The 21,260-nt window shown below is 31.8% G+C and overlaps 1 protein-coding gene across 1 annotated transcript; it reads right to left on the reverse strand.

Moving 5' to 3' along the window:
* Window positions 1-1,846: 1,846 nt before the first annotated feature.
* On the reverse strand, window positions 1,847-16,741 carry LOC132717581 (uncharacterized). The gene is made up of 6 exons (XM_060701075.1): window positions 16,574-16,741; window positions 14,522-14,863; window positions 13,467-13,616; window positions 9,665-9,790; window positions 4,089-4,242; window positions 1,847-2,036 (listed from the first exon to the last, which is right to left on the reverse strand). The coding sequence occupies exons 1-6, from the start codon at window positions 16,611-16,613 to the stop codon at window positions 1,847-1,849; spliced, it is 1,002 nt and encodes a 333-aa protein (XP_060557058.1). The 5' UTR covers window positions 16,614-16,741.
* Between the last annotated feature and the right edge of the window lie 4,519 nt (window positions 16,742-21,260).

Consider the following 21,260-nt stretch of genomic DNA (forward strand, 5'->3'; position numbering starts at 1 on the left):
TACCAAATTATAATTGGAAGGACAAATACTTATTTGTCTATAAGCTCTAGATAAATCTTTTTTATACATCAAGGCACCTTTACCTTTTGCCAATACTAGTTTAACAAAATCATCAATCTTAGGAAATACCAAAGAAACAGGATCACCCAAATAACTATCCTTTGGCACATAATCATTTACTGCACATTTTGTAACACTGCTTAAATCTAGTATAACCCTTCTATCCTCAATTGTCTGTTTTGGGACTGAATTTAAGGGGGAAATAAGCAGATTTGAACTAAAGGGATTCTTTTTAAATGGACCAATAATAGCATTACACTCTAGTTCTTTTCGTAAATAACTGGTTATCTGATCTGGAAATTCTTCGGCACCCTTGTAATTTTTATACTGCCAAATTTCTTTAGTAGAAGGCAATATTTGTTCATTCCCTTCAAAACCTATTGGGAAACCAAATTCTAATAAGTCACAAACACCTAAATCACTGTAGTTAAAATGTGATAAAATTTGACGCATGAAACATGTATTGATCTTTTTATTAACTGGAATCCTGCAACCTTGAAAGTTATATTTCCCTGATCTTTTAACCAGTTCATGTATTCGAACCAAATTAACTGTTTCACTAGAAAACTCTGATGGATTTAAGACTTTACATACCTTACAATATGGGGAATGGGAACACAATAAGGAACTTACGGGCTTATTAACCTGACAAATATTGTTGTAAATAGACTTTTCATTATCTCCTTTATAACCATTACTGTTTGAAAAACAAAAGCTTGGTAAAAATTTGTCAACAATATCATTGTCTTTATCAAATAATGGTAACTGTGACCACAGTCAAACTGACCCAGAATATGGACATGAAGATGAGCATTCTGGATGTTCTAACCTTTTCTTATCTTTTGACCAACAAGCAGCGCAAATATGCTGTGCCAAACGCATCTTTCCACGAAAAACTAAAGAATGAGGACCTTTATGAGCACATTTATTTTTTTGATAAAACGAACAAAACCAAACCGTTTTTTCCTCATCAACTTCAGGTGAAGTTCTTTGTCGGACACGGAAGTTCGAAACCCTGCTCGTCGAAGTCACTGGAGGATTGGGCTTGTTCAAAATGCAAGTTTCTAAATAATGAAAATCATCCCCCAATGTCTTTCCACCTAATTCGACTTCCCTCAAAACTGCAGCATAGAAAGAACGTAATATCTGAAAACTAAAATGAGAATTTAAGTACATAATACGTTTCAATAAACACAAACGACCTTTCTTTTCTGTATTATCTATCTGTGGATCTAATATAATCTCTAACTCCCCGGCTACAAATAAATTGAATGGTAGATCTTCAAAGGCAATATTTTGACTGACATATTCATAACGTAATTGAGAATGGGGATATTTTTGAGAGTTTTTAACAGTATCTGCAGATTTAGCCTTGATTCCTGATGTTTTCGTGCTAAGACGGTTTCTCTTCTTCTTACCAGACGAACTTCTAACAGCAGAACCAACACTTGTCTCACTATCACTCTATTTGACAAATCGGACTCCGAGTCAGATTCAGAATTTAACAAGCCTTATTTCTTTAAATGGCTTTGTACCAATTTATTCAAATCCGGCATTTGACGTAAACTAATAATGTCCAACTTATCATCACTAGACTCTGTACTTAAATGTTCATCTTTGACTTTATTATTGGACAAAAAGGCAGCAGGTTTAGAGGAAAGGCCCTTACCCTTTTTCAAAGAACGAACTCGTCTTTGTTTTTCTTCTAACTGCATTCGCAGTTCATCCTTCTTACGTTCTTGCAACAAACGTTTTTCTTCGGCATCCAGTTCTTGGATCTGTTTCATCATGAAAGCCATTTGTCATCTTCTCCCTCATCCGATTTGGACGAAACATTCTCATCCGAAATCAATTTGCCAATTTTTCCAGGAGATGCATAAAGGGGAAGATCTCTAGCATCCTCTTCGAATTCGTCTCCTGTATCCGTCGTACCCACTGTACTGAGCAATTTATAGTTCAACGGTTTCTTATTTCTGCTAGACATCATTAGGAAATACGCACACACAAAACAAGAATGTATGTGACGATTAAATAAAGTCAAAAATTCGTCACAAAAAACACGTTAAACAAAATGTCACCAAAATTTGTCAGAAATGACCAATTTTGCACAAAATTGCAAATAAGTCACCAAAGGTGACCAATTGTTAATATATATTATTCAAATATATTTCCTTTAGATGTGATACTCCAATAAATAAAAAATGACGGACGAAATACGTCCAAATATTCGAACTCGATTTTTAATTTTTCTTAAACTTGACAGCTAGACAACAAAGGCTCGAATGACTAGAAGTACAAAATTGGCGCGACAATAATCTAAAAATAAACGACCAATCAGAAAACAGTTCACCAAAGTCACGGTTTACTCGAAATAATTAGTTATTTTAGATCTAAAATATATCCATTAATGTATTTTTCATGTTTTTTTGATTGTTTGTTGTTATTACAATGTATTTTGTTTTATTTTATTTTATTTATTTTTTTTGGGGGGGGGGCGGTGGTGGCAGGGTGTGGTTGTTTTTAATTGGGGGGAGGGGCGGTGGTATAAGCAAGAATAAGCAAGAACTAGACCTTTATTCTATTATTTATTTTGCTATAATATGGTAAACTTTCAGTAAAGCTCTTCTATCATGAAACATAGCTTTGGCAAATGCAACAAGATTTCCCAAAGGTGACTGATATGGTATTTAGTTACTGAAACAGAAGTTTCATATATTATATAGTGAAACTACAAAGAGTAGTTTTGGGCAAAAATAATTCAAAAATTGCATCTGCTTTTATACAAAATATTTTGGGTTCGAACGTTTTAGGTATGAATCTGATAGAAAATATATGCGTCAATACTTCCGCATCGAGTGGTTCTTGTATGAAATTAGATACATTCTAGACATTCTCTGTCCCAGTTGATGGATGATTTTGACTTATAATATTATGTCAGCGAATATTTACTCATTTGCAGTACATTTTAATTTGTAAACAAAGCCCATAGCAACCAGGCGGTCTCCCTAATTACCGAAAAGAACCGTCAGGAACCGACACGAAGTAAAAATGGAAAAATACGAATTAATTTCACTACTTCATCATTTAATAATCACAATTCCTAATATTTTTACATGAAAAACATAATAAATTTGTTCTGAACCATGTTTATAGGCAAATATCTATACCGACAATAGTATACTTGATTTTAATTTAGTTCCCTTGACACCAGTTCCGAGGTCATTAACAAGTTCATCCTACGTAAAAGTTGTATTTTGTACATTTGTTTTATGATGATATGTAATTAGTGTGGTGACAATTAACATCTTCATTGAAAGTTTGAACCGATTTTAACTCTACTATCAAAATTTTCGATTGTAATAAAAATGGAAGCGTAAACCATGTGTCAATTTTGACATACATGTATTCCGCGAAAATAACATAACCGGATATAGAATTTATAGCATGTCGGGATTAGTATTGGTTAGTTTAACCAGCGGTTAAATTTAAACATTTGGTTAGTTAACCTTTTGGTTATCTCGGTTTATACAAGTGACTAGCCAGATTGGTTAGTTCACCAAAGTTGGTTAAATTTAACCCATGGTTAGCGTTTAACCCAGGGTTAATTTAACCAACGTTTATACAATTGGGTGCTAATGGAGTTTCAATTAAATCTGATGAATGATATTTATCAAAGGCGGTCGGGCGTATATTGTAATGTACATATATTGCTGATTTATGTCAAAGCTTCTTTTCGGGGGCATAAGTCACTTTTCAGTGACAGCTCTTGTTTTCAAATTATTTTGTTTAAAAAAATAGTATGTACCATATAAACCATATTATGGATTTGGTGAAAACACTGGTAGAAATGAACCAATACCTATCTCATTCGAAAAAAACAACAACAGAAATTGACGCTATCTTCTAGACTCATTTCTATATTTATCGTTTCTTTCAAGGCCTTTTAATGTCTAAAATGCTCCAAGCTTTATTAACCACATACTTAACCTTTCTTAAGTTATAAACACTTGTTTTACAAAAAATGATACCAATGCATCTTGTGAAAGACAGAGTCATCTACGATACCTTTGGTTATCGAGCGCTGATATTTATCTTGCTGTAATGCAGGTTTCCCTAACTGCGTAGCTTTGATATGTTGTCCTTTTTTCTCAGTGTGGACAACTTTCTTCCTGCCATCTTTTTCTAGAAATAAAATAAAATGAAGGGTTATAAAACAATAAAATAGAATAATCGGTATAAAAATTAATGAATCAGAATAAAGATTGTTCACTTCCCAAAATCATTGAGCCTGGGAGTTCAGCCATTCTTGTTCAAACACAAATATAAAGAAATAAAGTCCTGTCCCATAGAAGTAATTTTTATATTAACTCGTAAAAAAAACCCTGCTTAATTAAACAAGAGGGCCATGATGGCCCTGAAGTCGCTCACCTGTATATAGGCCCCCCGGAGCGGGGCAAGTTTAAACCCCAGGGCTTTTATTTGAATAAACTTGGTAGACACCCATTAGAAGATGTTTCATGCTAAACATCTAAGGTCTAGCTTGTTGGGTTTTTTAAAAAAAAGATTTTTTAAGTTTTTTCTTTACACATATACTAGTATTTAAAAACAATGACACTCCTTGGGCAGGGCCAGTTTTGACCCCAGGGCTTTTATTTGAACAATCTTTGTAGACACTAACTAGAAGATGTTTCATGCTTAATATCTAAACTCTAGCTATTCGGGTTATTTCCAAGAAGATTTTTAAGTTTTGCTATACACATATAAGGAAAGTCAATGTCCCCCGGGGCGGGGCCAATTTTGACCCCAGGGCTCTTAGTTGAACAAACTTGGTAGACATCCATTAGAACATGTTTCATGCTAAATATCTTAGCTCTAGCTCTTTAGGTTCTTTAAAAGAAGATTTTTAAGTTTTAACTATATTCAAATAAGGAAAATCAATGACCCCCTGGGGCGGAGCCAATTTTGACCCAAGGGCTCTTGGTAGACATCCGTTTCAACATGTTTCATGCCAAATATCTTAGCTCTAGCTCTTTGGGTTCTTTAAAAGAAGATTTTTAAGTTTTTACTATATGCATATAGGAAAAATCAATGACCCCCTGGGGCAAGGCCAATTTTGACCCCAGGGCTTTTATTTGAACAAACTTGGTAGACACCCATTAGAATATGTTTCATGCTAAATATCTTAGCTCTAGCTCTATGGGTTCTTTAAAAGAAGATTTTTTAAGTTTTTACTATATGCATATAGGGAAAATCAATGACCCCCTGGGGCGGGGCCAATTTTGACCCCAGGGCTTTTATTTGAACAAACTTGGTAGACACTTACTAGAAGATGTATCATGCCAAATATCTAAGCTCTAGCTCTTTTGGTCTTATAGAAGATGATATTTAAAGTTTTTTCTTTTGGTTGCCATGGCAACCAGAGTTCTGCATGGAATTAAATTCTTTGAACAATTTTCAAAGGTGACCACCAAAGGAACATTCCTGTGAAGTTTGGATGAAATTGGCTCAGTGGTTTATGAGGAGATGTCATTTAAAGTAAAAGTTTACGGACAACGGACGACGGACGGACGATTGACAGACGGACGGACGGACGCCGGACGAAAAGCGATCACAAAAGCTCACCCTGTCACAAAGTGACAGGTGAGCTAAAAAACAAACAAAATAACGTCATGACTTTTCAAATTCGATAAAAGTTATAGAATGGCATGTAGAACATTTTGAATTTCCAGGTTTTACTTAATTGCTACAAGTTTTTTATAACCAAACTTTAATTTGAATAATTTATAACTAAAACTATTAGTAGGTTTGTTTGTATAGAGTAATATAAAATGAACGCTTATTTACATTGAATTCGATATACTGCGAATTCACTTAGGCTATATTCGTGGGCATGAAATTTCGTGGTTTTATCAAAATGTGCATTTTCGTGGGTTCTTAAATACGTGGATTTTCTTGTGAATTTTTTTAACTTCATGCAAAGTAATCCTAACTTAATCGCCGAACATTTTTACTTACAGCATGTACTTATCTTTAAGCGTCACACAGTTGTCAATAAATTTAATCCTTGCCTCTAACATTACTCTAATATGTAATATGTAATAGTTACCGTACGAGGAATAGGTCTGCATAGTATTGACAGACCCGGGTGGCGATTTGAAGACCGAGAGAGCGTAGCGATCGAGGTTTTTAAAAGGCCACTGGGTCTGTAAATACTATGCAGACCTATTCCGAGTGCGGTAACTATCTTACCTACGTGCTCTTTTGTTTTTCTATCAATACATCAGTTTTTAGCTCAGTATTTATTAATATTACTCACAAGAAACATATTACTTATGTACTTTATCATGTTTAAGAAAGCATTCCAAAGCCAAGCAAAGATACCATCCGCTACGCTCTTGTATTCATTCGTTCACAAATCAGGTATTATTTGAATATTCTCGTGATTTTCGTGGGGGGTTTCATTATGTAATAAAGTCAGGTAATGCACTTGTTTTGTTGAGTTGAGTCACAGAAAATGAAAACAGAACTTGTTGAGTAGGGAAAGGTAAGATCATTATTTTAAAATATGAATACATAACATATTAATAATATAAACAAATACTGAGGAAGATAAAAATGTTTTCTAATCATAAAAACGGAACACTTTATCTTTATATATAATACATTTCATGGTAAATAGATGATCAGGCTATTTCTTATATAATTAAAATATACGATTTTTTCAAAGGAACGTAAAAGACGGGGTTCTATGAAAAAATATTAGTAATACATGTAGCTACACCGTTATGTAAGTTGGGTTTTGTTGTTGTTGTTTTTTATGATGGCTGATTTTAAATGTTCTTAGAATTTCATCCATGTTTGGAATAATTTTCTTTCCGTGTATTCTTAATTAGCATCATCCGTAATAAGACCGCATGTAAGCACGCGGTCTAGAATGGAAGCGCAAGTCGTATTCTTGGTACTGGTATACGAAATCCAAATTGTAATGTAAATATAACTGGGTAAAAATGAGAAAAACGGTCGTATACTTAAGATGAACTATACTCTCACTGAAAGTAATATTTTGGGAAAGAAAGATGTAGAAGTTGGCTTTGATTCGATATGCACCAATAATATAATCGTCGTATATATCCCATAATGCAGAATCGTTAAAATAATGCAGGATTGTGCAAATTCAGACATAGTTGTGGAAATAAATACCAAAAACTAGTATCTTATGAAACTGTATAGTTCGGCAAATGTGTTAGGTATGCCGAAAAGCAAACTTTAAACTTTCGAGTTTTCTTTCAAGTTTCTTAAATATTGCAAACTGATTTAATATGTCACTAATCTGATTATCTGTACTGTATGTATATACATCCATTTCACGAAAATCGCCCGAAAAAGAGCCGATGCATGTTTGTAATATATAGAACAGAGACAGGGTAAGAAGTATTTGTTGGGATAAAATTTCGTAGGATCTTCAATTCGTGGATTGACCTACCCACGAAAACCACGAAAATTCGTGCCCCACGAATAATAATGATTTTACGGTATGTCAACATTAAGATCAAAACACTTTTTTATACTAACAATTTACACTTTCAAATAAATTTGTCAAATAAAACAATTCGAAACACACTCAATAAAAACATGTATGTGAGTAATAATATATAAACACATCCGGATGTTAAGTATTTAACAAGAGTTTGGTTTTGCATGCAGTAATGACCTGTCCGACGAGATTTTCACATTTTCTGACAAGCTTATATTACCATTGTTTTGACTATCCATGTAAAATTTTTCTATCATAATTCATTTATGTATTTCTAATCGCTGACAATGTTTTAATATTGAAAAAAAAACATAAAAAAGAACAAACAAAAAAACAAAACAATAATAGCCATGGAAATTGATCATACCATAATAAATTGTCTGCAAACGTGTGTCATTAAAACATTGCTAGCTTTTTTTTTTAATTTTCTTCATTTATGGTGCAAAATATATAAAATCTAAATCGGGATAGGTGTAAAATCTTCCAATGGTGTCTCATATATTCTAAAGTTACACTATAGTTTATAGAACAATTGATGCATACCACGGTAATAGTTATAAAAAAAGATATTTATTCTGGTCCGAAATGTCCAAAAACAATGGTCCGAAGTGTCTAACACATGATCCCAAATGTCAAACACATGGTCAGAAATGTCCAAAGCAGTGGTCCGAAGTGTCTAATGCATGATCCGACATTTCCAATACATGGTCCGAAATGTCCCTAAATATGGTCTGAAGTGTCCCAAAATCTGGTCCGAAATGTGTGGAGCGAAACGTCCATTGTCCGAAATGTTCTATTACCATAGAACACTGGCTAGGGCGACATCAAGGGGTGTTTCTGCGAAAAAATGGCGAGGCCGTTAATATGCTGTCTTGTTATTCTTTGCTATAAAACAAAGATAAAGTTCTCAACTGTAAGGGAGGGACAGGCTATAAATGAAATGATAAGAACTAAAAGGGGCCGCTTCGGGATATGTAAGGACAAGGGTAGTAAAGAAAAAAGTTCGAAATGGTCAATTTTTAAGAAAAATAAGATTGATTTTTTTGCACAGTTATTGCCCCTTAATGGTCATTTTTGAGTTAGTAAAATTAGTTTGTCCGCGCTTCATTTCCAAGACTTCTGGGGGATTTCAGTGAAACTTTGTTTGTCACTATACCTAGTTGTGCATACTCTCTTAGTTGTGCATACTCTCTTTCCGCTTGATTTTTTTGGTACAGTTATGGCACCATAATGGTCAATTTTGAGTAAAGTAAAGCTTGCCTGCGGTTCATCTCAAAAGCCGCTGTGGGCATTTCAGTGAAACTTTACAGGATTGTTTGTCACCATGTCTAGTTGTGCATAGTGTCTTGATTTTCCCCTTGAATTTTTATGGCAGAGTTCCGCCCCTAAATGGTCATTGTTTGAGTAAAATAAGCTTGCCTGCGCTGCATCTCCAAAATCACTGGGGATTCCAGTGAAAAACTCACATGATTGTTTGTCCCCATGCCTAGTGGTGCATAATCTCTTGATTTTTGCTTGAATTCTTTGACACAGTTTGACCCTCAATGATCAATATTTGAGTAAATTAGTTTGACTGCGCTTCATCTCTAAGACCTCTGGGGGATTTCAGTGAATCTTCGCAGGTTTGTTTGTCACATTGCCTAGTTGTGCATACTCTCTTTTTTTTTCTTCATAAAATTGTGTGCATGGTGTCATGAATTTTCATGTCTAGTTGTGCATTGTGCCATGATTTTGTGCATGATTTTTTCGAACAATTTTGGGCCCTTGTAGATGATGTTTTAGTGAAATTTGTTTAGACTTTCAATTTAATTTAGGAAATGATATTTATCATAGGCGGTTGGGTGTATATGACCAATATTTTGGCATATATTACAGATTTTTCAAAGCTTCTTTTCGAAGGCAAAAGTCACTTTTCAGTGACAGGTCTAGTTTTATAATTATTTTATATAAAAAATATATAAGTACGATATTAACCATATTGTGGATTTTGTGAAAATACTGGTAGAATTGAACCAATACCTATCTCATTCGAAATATGTATCATATGAAAGACAGAGTCATCTACGATACCTTTGGTTATCGAGTGCTGTTGATATTTATCTTGCGGTAATGCAGGTTCCCATAACTGCGTATATGTAGCTTTGATATGTTGACCTTTTTTCTCACTGGGGTAAACTTCCTTCCTGCTATCTTTTTCTAGAAATATAATAAAAATGAAGGGCTATAAAACAACAAAATAGAAAAATCGGTTAATAAATCAATGAATCATAATAAATATTGTTTATCTTGAGTGAAAATCATTTGATGTATAAAAATAACCAATATAGCACCAAAGAGGCCCTAGTCATTGCAACTGGGTGTTCAACCATTCTTGTTCTAACACCAATATCAAGAAATAAAATCCTGTCCTATAGTAGTAATTTTTATATAACCTCGTCAAAAAAAAACCGTTAATATAAAAAATTAAAAATAACGTCATGACTTTTCAAATCCGATAGAAACTATAAAATGGCATGTACAACATTTTGAATTTCCAGTTTTTACTTAATTGTTACAAGTGTTTTATAACCAAACTTTAGTTTGTATAATGTATAACATATACTGTAAGTAGGACTGTTTCTTCTTGTATAGAGTAATATAAAATGAACGTTTATTTACGTTGAAATCGATAATTATATGTCAACATTAAGATCAAAACACTTTTTTATACTTACAATTTACACTGTCAAATAACTTTGTCAAATAAAACAATTCGACACACACTCAATAAAAACATGTATGTGAGTAATAATATATAAACACATCCGGATGTTGATTTCTTAACAAGAGTTTGGTTTTACGGATGATATAAGAATTTGTTCATTTCTACCAGTATTTTCACCATATCCACAATATGGTTTTATTGTCTATATCAAATTTTTTTAATTAAATTATAAAAAATATAAATTAACCGTTAACAATTTTTTGCAATAGATATATGTTTGTAATTTGGTGAAATAAAATGCAAATATATTGGACATTTAGCGATGGATATAGTAATCTTAAATTTAGGATTTGTCTAAGTTTTTCTTTCTGCCTTATTTTTATTCTTTGCTATAAAAACAAATATAAAGTTCTAAAATGTATATATATATATATATATATATATATATATATATATATATATATATATATATATATATATATATATATATATATATATATATATATATATATATATATATATATATATATATTGAAATAATCCAGGAATCAGATTATTTTCACTTATATCATCTTATATATCCGTTAAATCATATTTTTAATTATCCATTATTCTTCTTTTTAAATTGTATTCTAAATATGTCTAATATTCATTTCAACTGTCTCAAACACAATGAAGAATTAAACTAACTTGAAACATCTTTGTCTAAACAAATACCAACAAAGCAAGACCACGCTCACAGAACGCAGCCCCCTACACAATCCAGCCTCACTAGTAAGGGAGGGACATGTAATAAATGAAATGAGAAGAACTTTGAATTTGAATTATACTGTTTTATCGTTCACATTATTTACTTTTGGTCTTTTGTTTACCACAATAAAACTTATGAGTATCTAACACAACAAAGATCGGCCCTATATCGTTAATACGATAGGCAAATTGTTTTATTAGTTTAAACATATTTTATTTATCAATTTTTACAAGCATGTAACATTTTTACATCACAATATATATGGATTGGAAAACAAGCATAACACTTATATTAATTCCTTTCCATAAATTGTTTTATTACTTTCATTTTGTATAGTCTATATAAAAATGTTTGTTTTTCCCGGTCAAAAGAATCCGTTGTCTGATAAAATATTTGTATAAACGCCATTGAAAGGAGTTAAATAATATTAGTATGAAAATTGTACAATATCTTTTTTAAAAGACTAAGAAAATGCAGGAGATCATTGGTATGTAGAGTACTCTCTTATATTTGGTTTTCTGAATGTGGCTTTATAATTTTTTTTTTCACTTTCACTGTCACTGTCTCCATATATCAATATGGATTATTTGTGTATAATAAAATGATTTCTATTCTTGCAGTATGATACTTGCATATAGTGTTTTGAAATAAAATATCCTAAAGCCCCAGAAATACTTTTTTTTTATTTCTCAAAATCTTAAATTTTTGATAAATCTTGTTAGGGATTCCAAACATGCAGTTAATTGGACATATAGATGGACTAATTTTTCTTCTTCTTTTGATCTTTGGCAAATCGTATGATGATGGCAATTTGGTATTAAGATATACTATTACAGCACATAAGAGTTCCAAATCTAGGAAACTGGATGTTCAAACATTCTTGTTTAAAAGAAGAGAAAACAAGAGCTGTCACCCAAGTTACGAATGCCCCCGAAAAGGTTTCTGAAGCATGCATGTATTTGGAAAAGAAAAGAGAATGAAAGTAACTAACTGCTGAATATTGTTCTTTGTATTATTGTACCAGTAATCTCTAATTGTGATAGCATGAACCTTCAAAAAAATAAGGGTGACCTTGACCTTTGAAGAAGGGACGTGGTTCCTGGAAGCGACCAAATGTTGTTATGAGATAGACATTTGTGCCAAATTATTTCAAATCACTCTATGCATGACAAAGTTACAGTCGGAACATGATTTTGTGTAAGTTGGGACACACGGACGGACATATTGTCTGGATGTGGTAGACATTTGTGCCAAGTAATTTTAAAATCCTCCCGTGCATGACAAAGTTACAGTCTGGACATGAATGTGTATCTTCGAACTGTTCTCGAAATAACTAGTACCTCCAAAAGTGTGACCTTGTAGGTAGGGACATGGGTCTTTGTCGCGACATGTCGTCTTTATGTATTAGTAATTTATGCCTAGTTATCTTAAAAACCTTCGATGCATGACAAAGTTACAGCCCGGACACGAATGTGTGTACCTATAAACTCTAATTGTGATAAAGTGAACTTCAAAATGTCAGTGTGACATTGGCCTTTGAGGTAGGGACTTGATTATTGGACGCGACACATCGTCTTGATGTTGTAGATATTTATGCCAAGTTATTCTAAAATCCTTCTATGCATCACAAAGTAACAATCCGGACACAAATGTGTGTACCTATAAATTCTTATTGTGATAATATGAAACTTCCAAATGTTAGTGTGACCTTGACCTTTGAGGTAGAGACATAATTCTTGGACGCGACACATCATTTTGATGTGCTAGACATTTATGCCTAGTTATTTTACATGACAAAGTTACAGTCCAGACACGAATGTGTGTATCTATTTACTCTAATTGCGATAATGTGAAACTTCAAAATGATAATGTGACCTTGACCTTTGAGGTAGAGACGTGGTTCTTAGACGCAACACATCGTCTTGATGTGGTAGTTATTTGTGCCAAGTTATTTCAAAATCCCTTAATGTATGACAAAGTTACAGTCTGGACACGAATGAAGTGGGGACACACGGACGTCCGGCCGAATTGGGATAAGGGGCCATTTCCATTGTTATTTTCTTTTGTTTAATAGAAGGTCAATGGCGCCTTTCTCTATTGTTACGGAATAAGCTCTATTGATCTCTTTTGTTCTGTTTACAGTTAGATGGCCCCCACCCCTATTTGGTTATGCAGACAGACAGACAGACGGACGGACGGACAGATGGTGTGATTATAATATGGGGGCATAAAAATATCAAAATTAAGGATTTAAATAAAGATCGTATTCCAGGGTAGTTATTTTTAAATTGACCCGTGTTTTAGTCTAGCAATTTTTTACTTGTAGATAACTTTTTCAAGTAAAACAATTTGACGAACACTTAATAACATTCGTGTATGCGGGTGATTATAAAGGCATCCGGATGTAAAGTACTTACGTGGTTTTTGCTTTTCAGATGAGATAGTTGCTGGTTTATATCCACCATATGTACCAAGTGGATGATGTTTAAATATTCCTGGAGTTAATACTGGCTGATATCTACTAGTATATTCATCATATCCGTCATACAGATACTTAGGCATGTAATCTATATGTATAAATTAAATATAATTCAAAAACACCTATGAATATATTCTATGATTAAGTTCACATAAAGCGATCCTCTATTCATGCAAGTGAAAATTGTACAAATTGAGATTTGCAAATTAAATAATTTTACAGTAGTTTGCAATAGTTATATGTTTACTTGTTAATAAATAAAAGGCAAATATATAACACATTCCTTGTTTGTTATGTTATTAAAGAACATAATAAGAGAGGGTGATTAGATTAATTATATTGCTAATGGGTATATCATTAACTGTGCTATTGAATTAATTGTGCTATTGAATTGAATATTAGTATAATTAAGTTAAAAGCAGTGCAAATATTTACGTATCGGTGACAGCATTATGCAATATTCAATTTAAACCTATTTTCAACTTGCTGAAACCGGCAGTCATTTCAATTTAAAAATCTTGTAACACTTTTGTTTGGTTTTATATCATGAATATGATGCCCAAATTAAGATTTATCAATTTTGTCAGTTCCAAAAAGCATTATCTATAAAGATATTACCGAATTTAACATATCATGTAAATAAAGGGAGGTAATAAAAAATTATTTTCTATAAAGACTTTGTCAAATTTTTCAATAAGAAATGGATGCATATATTTTAATAATTACATATACATGTAATATGTAAATATATTTGCAGTACATATTTTACATATTCTTCGATGTTTGAAAATTGTTTTATAAGCATAATTATATAATACATATACATGTACATTTGTAATTTCATTTAAGTTTGGTATACAACCTAAATTACAACATACAGGATCTTTAGTCACTGTTCATCTTTTTATATTTCTGAAACTGCTTATGGACATTTAAAAATCAAAGTTGTACAATACAAATTAATAAATGCAAGTGAACGTAAATTGTACGTACATTTCGAGATTAATTGGTTTATTCCGGCAAAGTCTTCAGTCGACGGGTTATACCCGTTTTCTTCCAGAGCAAAATAAAAATCGACTAAATGAATCTCAGAACATTTTTCAAGTATGTCAAGTAGGACTGTAGTACCCATTCTTCCGGTATGTTGAAGACTTATTTTCAAGAATTCGTTACCACTAATAATCATCTTTGATAAAAGACTGGCAGCAATATCATTTGCATTTTCAAGTTCCCGAAGAAGGCAATCTCTCTGTTGGCTGGTGAATTTGATAAGAGGTTTGCCACCATTTGGTCTTAAACATTTTCCTGTCATTGATCCTTCTAGTTCTGATAAAACTGAAGAAAAAAATGTTTCATTACGAAGCTTGAAAGTCAAAATGTAATAAATCATAAGATACATAGAAGATACGTGGAATTTTATACCATCGAGTAAAATAATTTTTATTTTTTAACTGATTATACCACATAGCACGCTAAATATAAGCTTTAAACTCTCGGGGCGTGAAAGACAGTTTTTATTATAACATTGTGCCATTGTTTATAAACGTTCGACTTCACTGACAGACGAAAATTAATTGCATATGATATATTTTCTATGACTCTTTACCAATATAGTATTGAATTTCTTTGAAAGTATTACACAGTGACCTTCTTTAGCACTTCAGAAGTTGTTGGTCTCTAATTTTAATCTCATAAACCACTATCAATGTATGTTTATACATTTATTACTTTTATGTAGTTTGTGAATTACCGATTTCCTTTTCATTTTTGGAAAACATGTATCGTACAAGCTTCTATAACATATTTGTTTACATTGTTTACAATGTAAAATTATTAACAATATGTTTATAACTACATTGCCAAAGACTGATTATGGTGTGCAGGATAATCTTGTATCCTCTCTGAAAAGTGTGCAAATAATTGCCCTGCAGAAAAAACGTAAAATTTGTATAATTTGCTGATAATAATATGATGTCATACTCGTAGAAATGAACATTTTCCAAAGCTAAATATCGTAATGACACAGTGACCTTCTTTCGCACTTTAGGAGTGTTTGGTTCCTTATTTCTGTCTCATTAATCACTATATTGATACATGTTTATATAACACATTGGTGACTCTTATGTGGTTCTAGTCTTACCAATTTTCTTTTTATTTCGGAAAAACATGTATCAATTCATACAAGATACTAAGAGGATATTTGTCCCGGCTCGTGAAAATATGTGGCATTTTATCATGTTGAGTGAAAATATATTCCATATTTCACGAAAAACGAAAAAATAACCTTTTTATTTAATTTCGTTTCAAAGAAAAATGGTTACAAACCCCCTTGCTTGCTGCAATTTTACAGCGCGCAGTAATAATTATATTTCTTATAGTATGCGTCTTGTTTTACACGCGATATTTGACGCTATTTTGTGACGTCACATAAAAAACTCCAGCGTTAATGACTGAGTTAAAGATATTGGTGTTCGGATTTATTCTCTTAGTTAGACAATTTTCTATCATTCTAGATAGTTTTCAAAACATAATTCAACAAAAAATTGTTTTGTATTTATCAGATTTTTCAAACAAAATGGCGAAAGAAGTCCTTTAAAATAAATATGAGTTTTGACTCCGCCCACTTTCATATTTATATTTCATATTTATTTTTAAAAAATATTAAATATATTTGACTGATATAGCACCATATTTCATGGGAAAAATTAAATAATATCGTATATTTGTTTACATTGTTCAAAACAAAATAAATATCATAAAATGTAACAACGAACAGTAAACACATGACTTTATGTGACTTTATAACCTTTGCTATGTACAGTTTAGATCCAAAATTTATACAGTCAGTTTATTGCATATAATTAGCTATGTATTGCAGGTTTATTCCTATCGTCTTTTATAACAGTTACTCGGAATTTTTACACAAGACTTTAAAAGTATGTATATTTTGATTTTATAGTTTCCAAATGAATTCAAAATCACGAAAAAATAGAGTCAAAACACTTTTCAGTGTGATAAGCTTATGAAACACATGATTTTACAAACCTGTTTTATCGTTTAAAGTTACAATCTGTAAGTCAATCATCCTCTTAATGTCATCACATCCTCGGTCTTGTAGATACTGTTTAAAGCCTTCAAGCAATTCTTTTGGGCTAGTCAACACCTTAGATTTAATAATGTATAAATAAAAACGGGATTTGCTTACAAATGGAATGTAAAACTAAATAAGGGCATAGAAGGTGAAGATAGGAATTATAGCCATGATTTTCTTAATTTGATATAATATAGAAGGAAAATAATAAATTTCATATACATTTTATTATTGTCTTTTATTAACAAGTTTTGGAATAAAATGGATTACTCTCATTGTGATACATGTACTATTTTTAAGTTGATTATAAACATACCGTTGCGATAAATATGTCAGCATTTCTTTTACGGTTAATGCGAAAATGTTCCCATTGATGAGTAAACAAACCCTTCCTGGACAGGACATCCATCATATCTTCTAGCATGTAAGTGTCTCTGAGAAACATAACCGACTTCATTATACAGACCTTGTCAGCTAAAAATGTCTTCTCTTCATCTAAATCGAAAATAAATGTTGCAAAATTTTAGTTATAAAAAAAAATATATTACCAAAAAACATCGAACGCACATGTTGATCAATTCAAATATAAAAAATGAAACACAGCATATATATATATATATATATATATATATATATATATATATATATATATATATATATATATATATATATATATATATATATATATATATATATATGTATATCAGTTTGCATGTTAAAAAAATAAGAGAAGAAAATTTTCAAGCTTTTGATAAACAGTGATCTATACCTTTATATTTTTGTTTTTAAACACTCCATGAAATTAGGTAAAGTTTCCGTATTTAACGTAATTATGAAAATAAGGAGTATTAAAAGCATTTAAAATTTACAACAACCACTTGTTTTAATGTACATTTTTACATTAATAGCCGTTATTCCTAAAGGTTGATATTTTATATTTTCGGGAATTTTAAGTTTTAATTGATAATATGCAACATATTAATCAAACCCTTTATTTATCCTTATATATTTTTTCTCAAAGCATAAACGTAAGCAATCCCAATAAATAAGTATCCAAGGGATAATAGAATAGATTAAAATGACCTTTTTCTGATTAAAGCATACTTTTTTTCATTTATACTTAATTTCACTGTGAAGGATGCATTTTTTATAAAAAAAAGCAACAAAAACTTACATACTTAAGTAGATCGAAGACATATATTTTCTTTGTCACAGGTCTACGTTATCATATCAATGAAATCAGCAGAAAAGCTATTTTAAGCACTGCCAAACAGTGACTGCTGTCTAAGTTACGCTGCAGAGCACATCCTATACAGCACACTGTTTAAAATGCATTTCATAAGACAGGTCAAACTTTGGAGATTGTGAATTGATAGTTCGGAAGGTTCCTTAAGAATTCTTTCTGTTAATCTGCTTCAACGGGAATTTTTTATTTTCCTTGGAGATAATTAGGTGCGGTCGGTATATAAAATTCATTTTCTTCAAAAGGGGTGCGCTGCTTCCAACGAACAAAAATCAATCTGGTGTGGCGTAAGAATGAAATGTTTAGTTTGGAATCGATATTTTTTAGGGAAAGTTACCGTTCGAACCTGTGTTTCAAAAGATATATGCAGCATCGGATAAATTGTTCGAAAACTGCATATTTTTGTAGTACTTGTATAAAGCTTTTGCTGATTTTACTTTCATTAATTCATAATTCATTAAGATTTAATTGTGCGATAATATCGCGCAAATACCACAACAAGCATTGTCTAGTAATAGATGTTTGGGTATAATTAGTATGCATAGATATCAAAATGTCATGTTAGTCAGCGATCAAGTTTAATTTTTTTTTTGGTAAGATTAAGTAGTTGCATTGTGTGGGATATTATTCACATTTGATTCCTATTTCAAAGCTACCGTTCTGTTTAATTCAAATCATCATATAAACTTTTATTTTGTACAGACGGCCTTTATGTATCTTGACGGGCACGAAAATGTCGTGCAAATGAATTAAAACGAGGTTCATATTTAAGAAAAGTGAAAGATTAGCTTATATAAGGAACATGTATGCAATGAAAAGTACTGAAAGGTAAAGTTCACGATCTTATATCTAATAACGATAATAAGGATCTATCCACAGTAATGTTCAATATTAAATCACCTTCAACGGTAGAAAATACATGTATGAATATAAAATAGAGTTGAACAATTCAACGTGCTACATTGTTAACACATTAGCCATCGTAATTTTAATGTTATTATGTTATAGAATTAAGTGTGTCCCTTTTCTGAACAAATTTGTATTTTGGTATATAAGCCCCAAACATATTTGTTGGACAGACAGGTAACAAAGCGGATATTGTTCTGTTTTATTTCTGGACCAAGTTCAGTTTTTTTTATCACTTAATATTTTATGAGCTACTCCAGTGACCCAAGTTAGGTGACTGACTTTAAATAGCATGTCGCTGACTGATGTAGGTTCGAATCCAACCAGAGACCTTAATTTCGTCCAAATATAATTTATGTAATATGAAACTCAGGCAACTATTTGCCAACTTTAAATCGAGTCAATAGTTCATATCCTAAAATATGATAAACAAGATCATCAAGAAAAGGCGCCGGGCAGTAAACCTCTGATTTCATTTTGTAAATATAATTACCGATTTAAATTTCCATATGATTGTAAAAATAAATCTTTTATGTAGTTGATTTGGCTTTTCATTCGTCCTCGTTGTTACATACCTTATTATGTATTGCGCATATTGTCTTGACATTTCTCAATCAAGCATATGTAATGAATATTAAACAGAACTGGTATTTACTCTGAATGTCTGAATGTATTGCAATTGATTACATATTTTCTGAAAGAAAAACAAATTAGAATAAAACAAGCTTGACAATTTGTGAATGGAAGGGGTTCGGAGATTAATTTTTGTATATAGTAGAAATAATTCTAATTCTTAAAACCTTCAAAATTCTTATCTGTCATTTTCCACTACTTTACACGAGTATGTTTAAATTTACTGCTTTTTTTCTAATACAACTTTGACAAAGTTAAATATTTATTTCTAAATAATATTTCTTTTCGAATGTGGCGGAGGATACTTCTATTTGCCCTGATCTCCTTTGTATGCTTTAACTCCGCCAAATACTGAAGATTTTATGATAGTTTGGTTTTAAGAATTGAACAAGTCCAAATGATGATAAATATTTAATAATTCCAAATATCAGCACATAATACAGAAATAAGACATTTTAAAGTAATTCACTTTCACAATAAATCCAATTTAACATTCAGAAAAGAAAATCATGTATTACTGAACGACTTTTATCAGAACTCTAATCAAGTGTAACATCTTTTATAGAATGGATTCCCGCCAAAAATCACGTGGTATATATAAAATGTAAGAAAATCGTGACAAAAATGTGCTTATATAAGTAGGAGTGTAAGTTATTGATAATAAATTTCGGAGTAATTAAGAAACTTTAATTTACCGGCGCAACTTTAACAATAGCATTATCTCCTGAGTTATATAACAGTAAAACAAAAATAACATCCTAATTCGCGATCTTCGCGACATTTCCCACAAAAAAATGATAGAAACATAAAACATAAAATTAAATAATGAACATTATTTTTCCAATAATCTTTGCAAAGATAAATGAAAGTTAATTTTTCATCACATATGTATGAAAGTCACCTTTATATTTCACAGTGGAAAACAATGCTTCCGATTCTTTATAAGTGGTGTATCGGAAGCCAATCCTAGACCATACTTCAACTTCAGTCCTAAGTGAACGTTCCTCCAGCTTTGTTTCTTCCTCTGAATCAACTATTTCAATAATACTGACTTGACCTGAGCTATAACTTGTTGTATTCACTTGACCATCAGAATAACATATGCTAATATCAACACTAACGTTATCCTCGAAGTTGCTTCAATCATTGTAATTACTTAGCTTTTCAGTATCGACGTCTGCCTCGACGTTGTTGTTATACGCGATACTGGCGTCATCATTAGTAACACCGACACTGATGTCATCTTGGTTTTCCGAATAGACAACATCACTGTACCCATCGGCATTCTGATCACTCACGTTTATTTCAATGCCGTTTCGTTGACTTATGTCATCATTTGCGTCGATGACATTTACGTTCATTTCATCGACGTCACTTTTTTCAACGTAGACTTTGTCGTTGACATAATCACAATCTGCATAAGAATCAAAGTGCTTAATGTCAAAGTCATTAATAATCTCAGAGCCTTTCTCTAAATTCATTTCATTTTGCTCTGCCAGTATATCTAAGATATCTTCAGCAGATGGAATATCTTGATAGTAGCTCTGCGTCTGTAGATTATCCTCACGCCTAGCAAAAAGCGTAGCCGTTCTAGCTTCATCTCGAGAAAATTTATGACGACTTATCAAGTGTTCGAAAAGATAGCTGCGTCGAATAAGTTTAGATGAACAGTTCTCCTTGTGCACCTTACCGGTGTATGTTAGTATTTAAGGGTTTCTATATATCAAATTAAACGTTAGGAACTGTAGTTTATGAAACTGCATGTTGCACTCTGCTAACTGATGCCACAACATTTTTATCCAAGATGGCGTCCAAGATGGCCGCCGCTTTCTTTCTGTTAATACATATGGACATTTACT

Source organism: Ruditapes philippinarum, unplaced genomic scaffold (assembly GCF_026571515.1).
Source record: "Ruditapes philippinarum isolate M1 unplaced genomic scaffold, ASM2657151v2 ctg9194_1_1_1_1, whole genome shotgun sequence".
Taxonomy (NCBI): domain Eukaryota; kingdom Metazoa; phylum Mollusca; class Bivalvia; order Venerida; family Veneridae; genus Ruditapes; species Ruditapes philippinarum.

Coding starts and splice junctions, on each gene's coding strand:
- LOC132717581 (XM_060701075.1), bottom strand. CDS start 16,613: ATGATTGACTTACAGATTGTAACTTTAAACGATAAAACAG. Junction 13,617..14,521: donor AAACCAATTAATCTCGAAAT/GTACGTACAATT, acceptor TTATACATATAG/ATTACATGCCTAAGTATCTG. Junction 2,037..4,088: donor GTCTTTCACAAGATGCATTG/GTATCATTTTTT, acceptor AATGATGTCTAG/CAGAAATAAGAAACCGTTGA.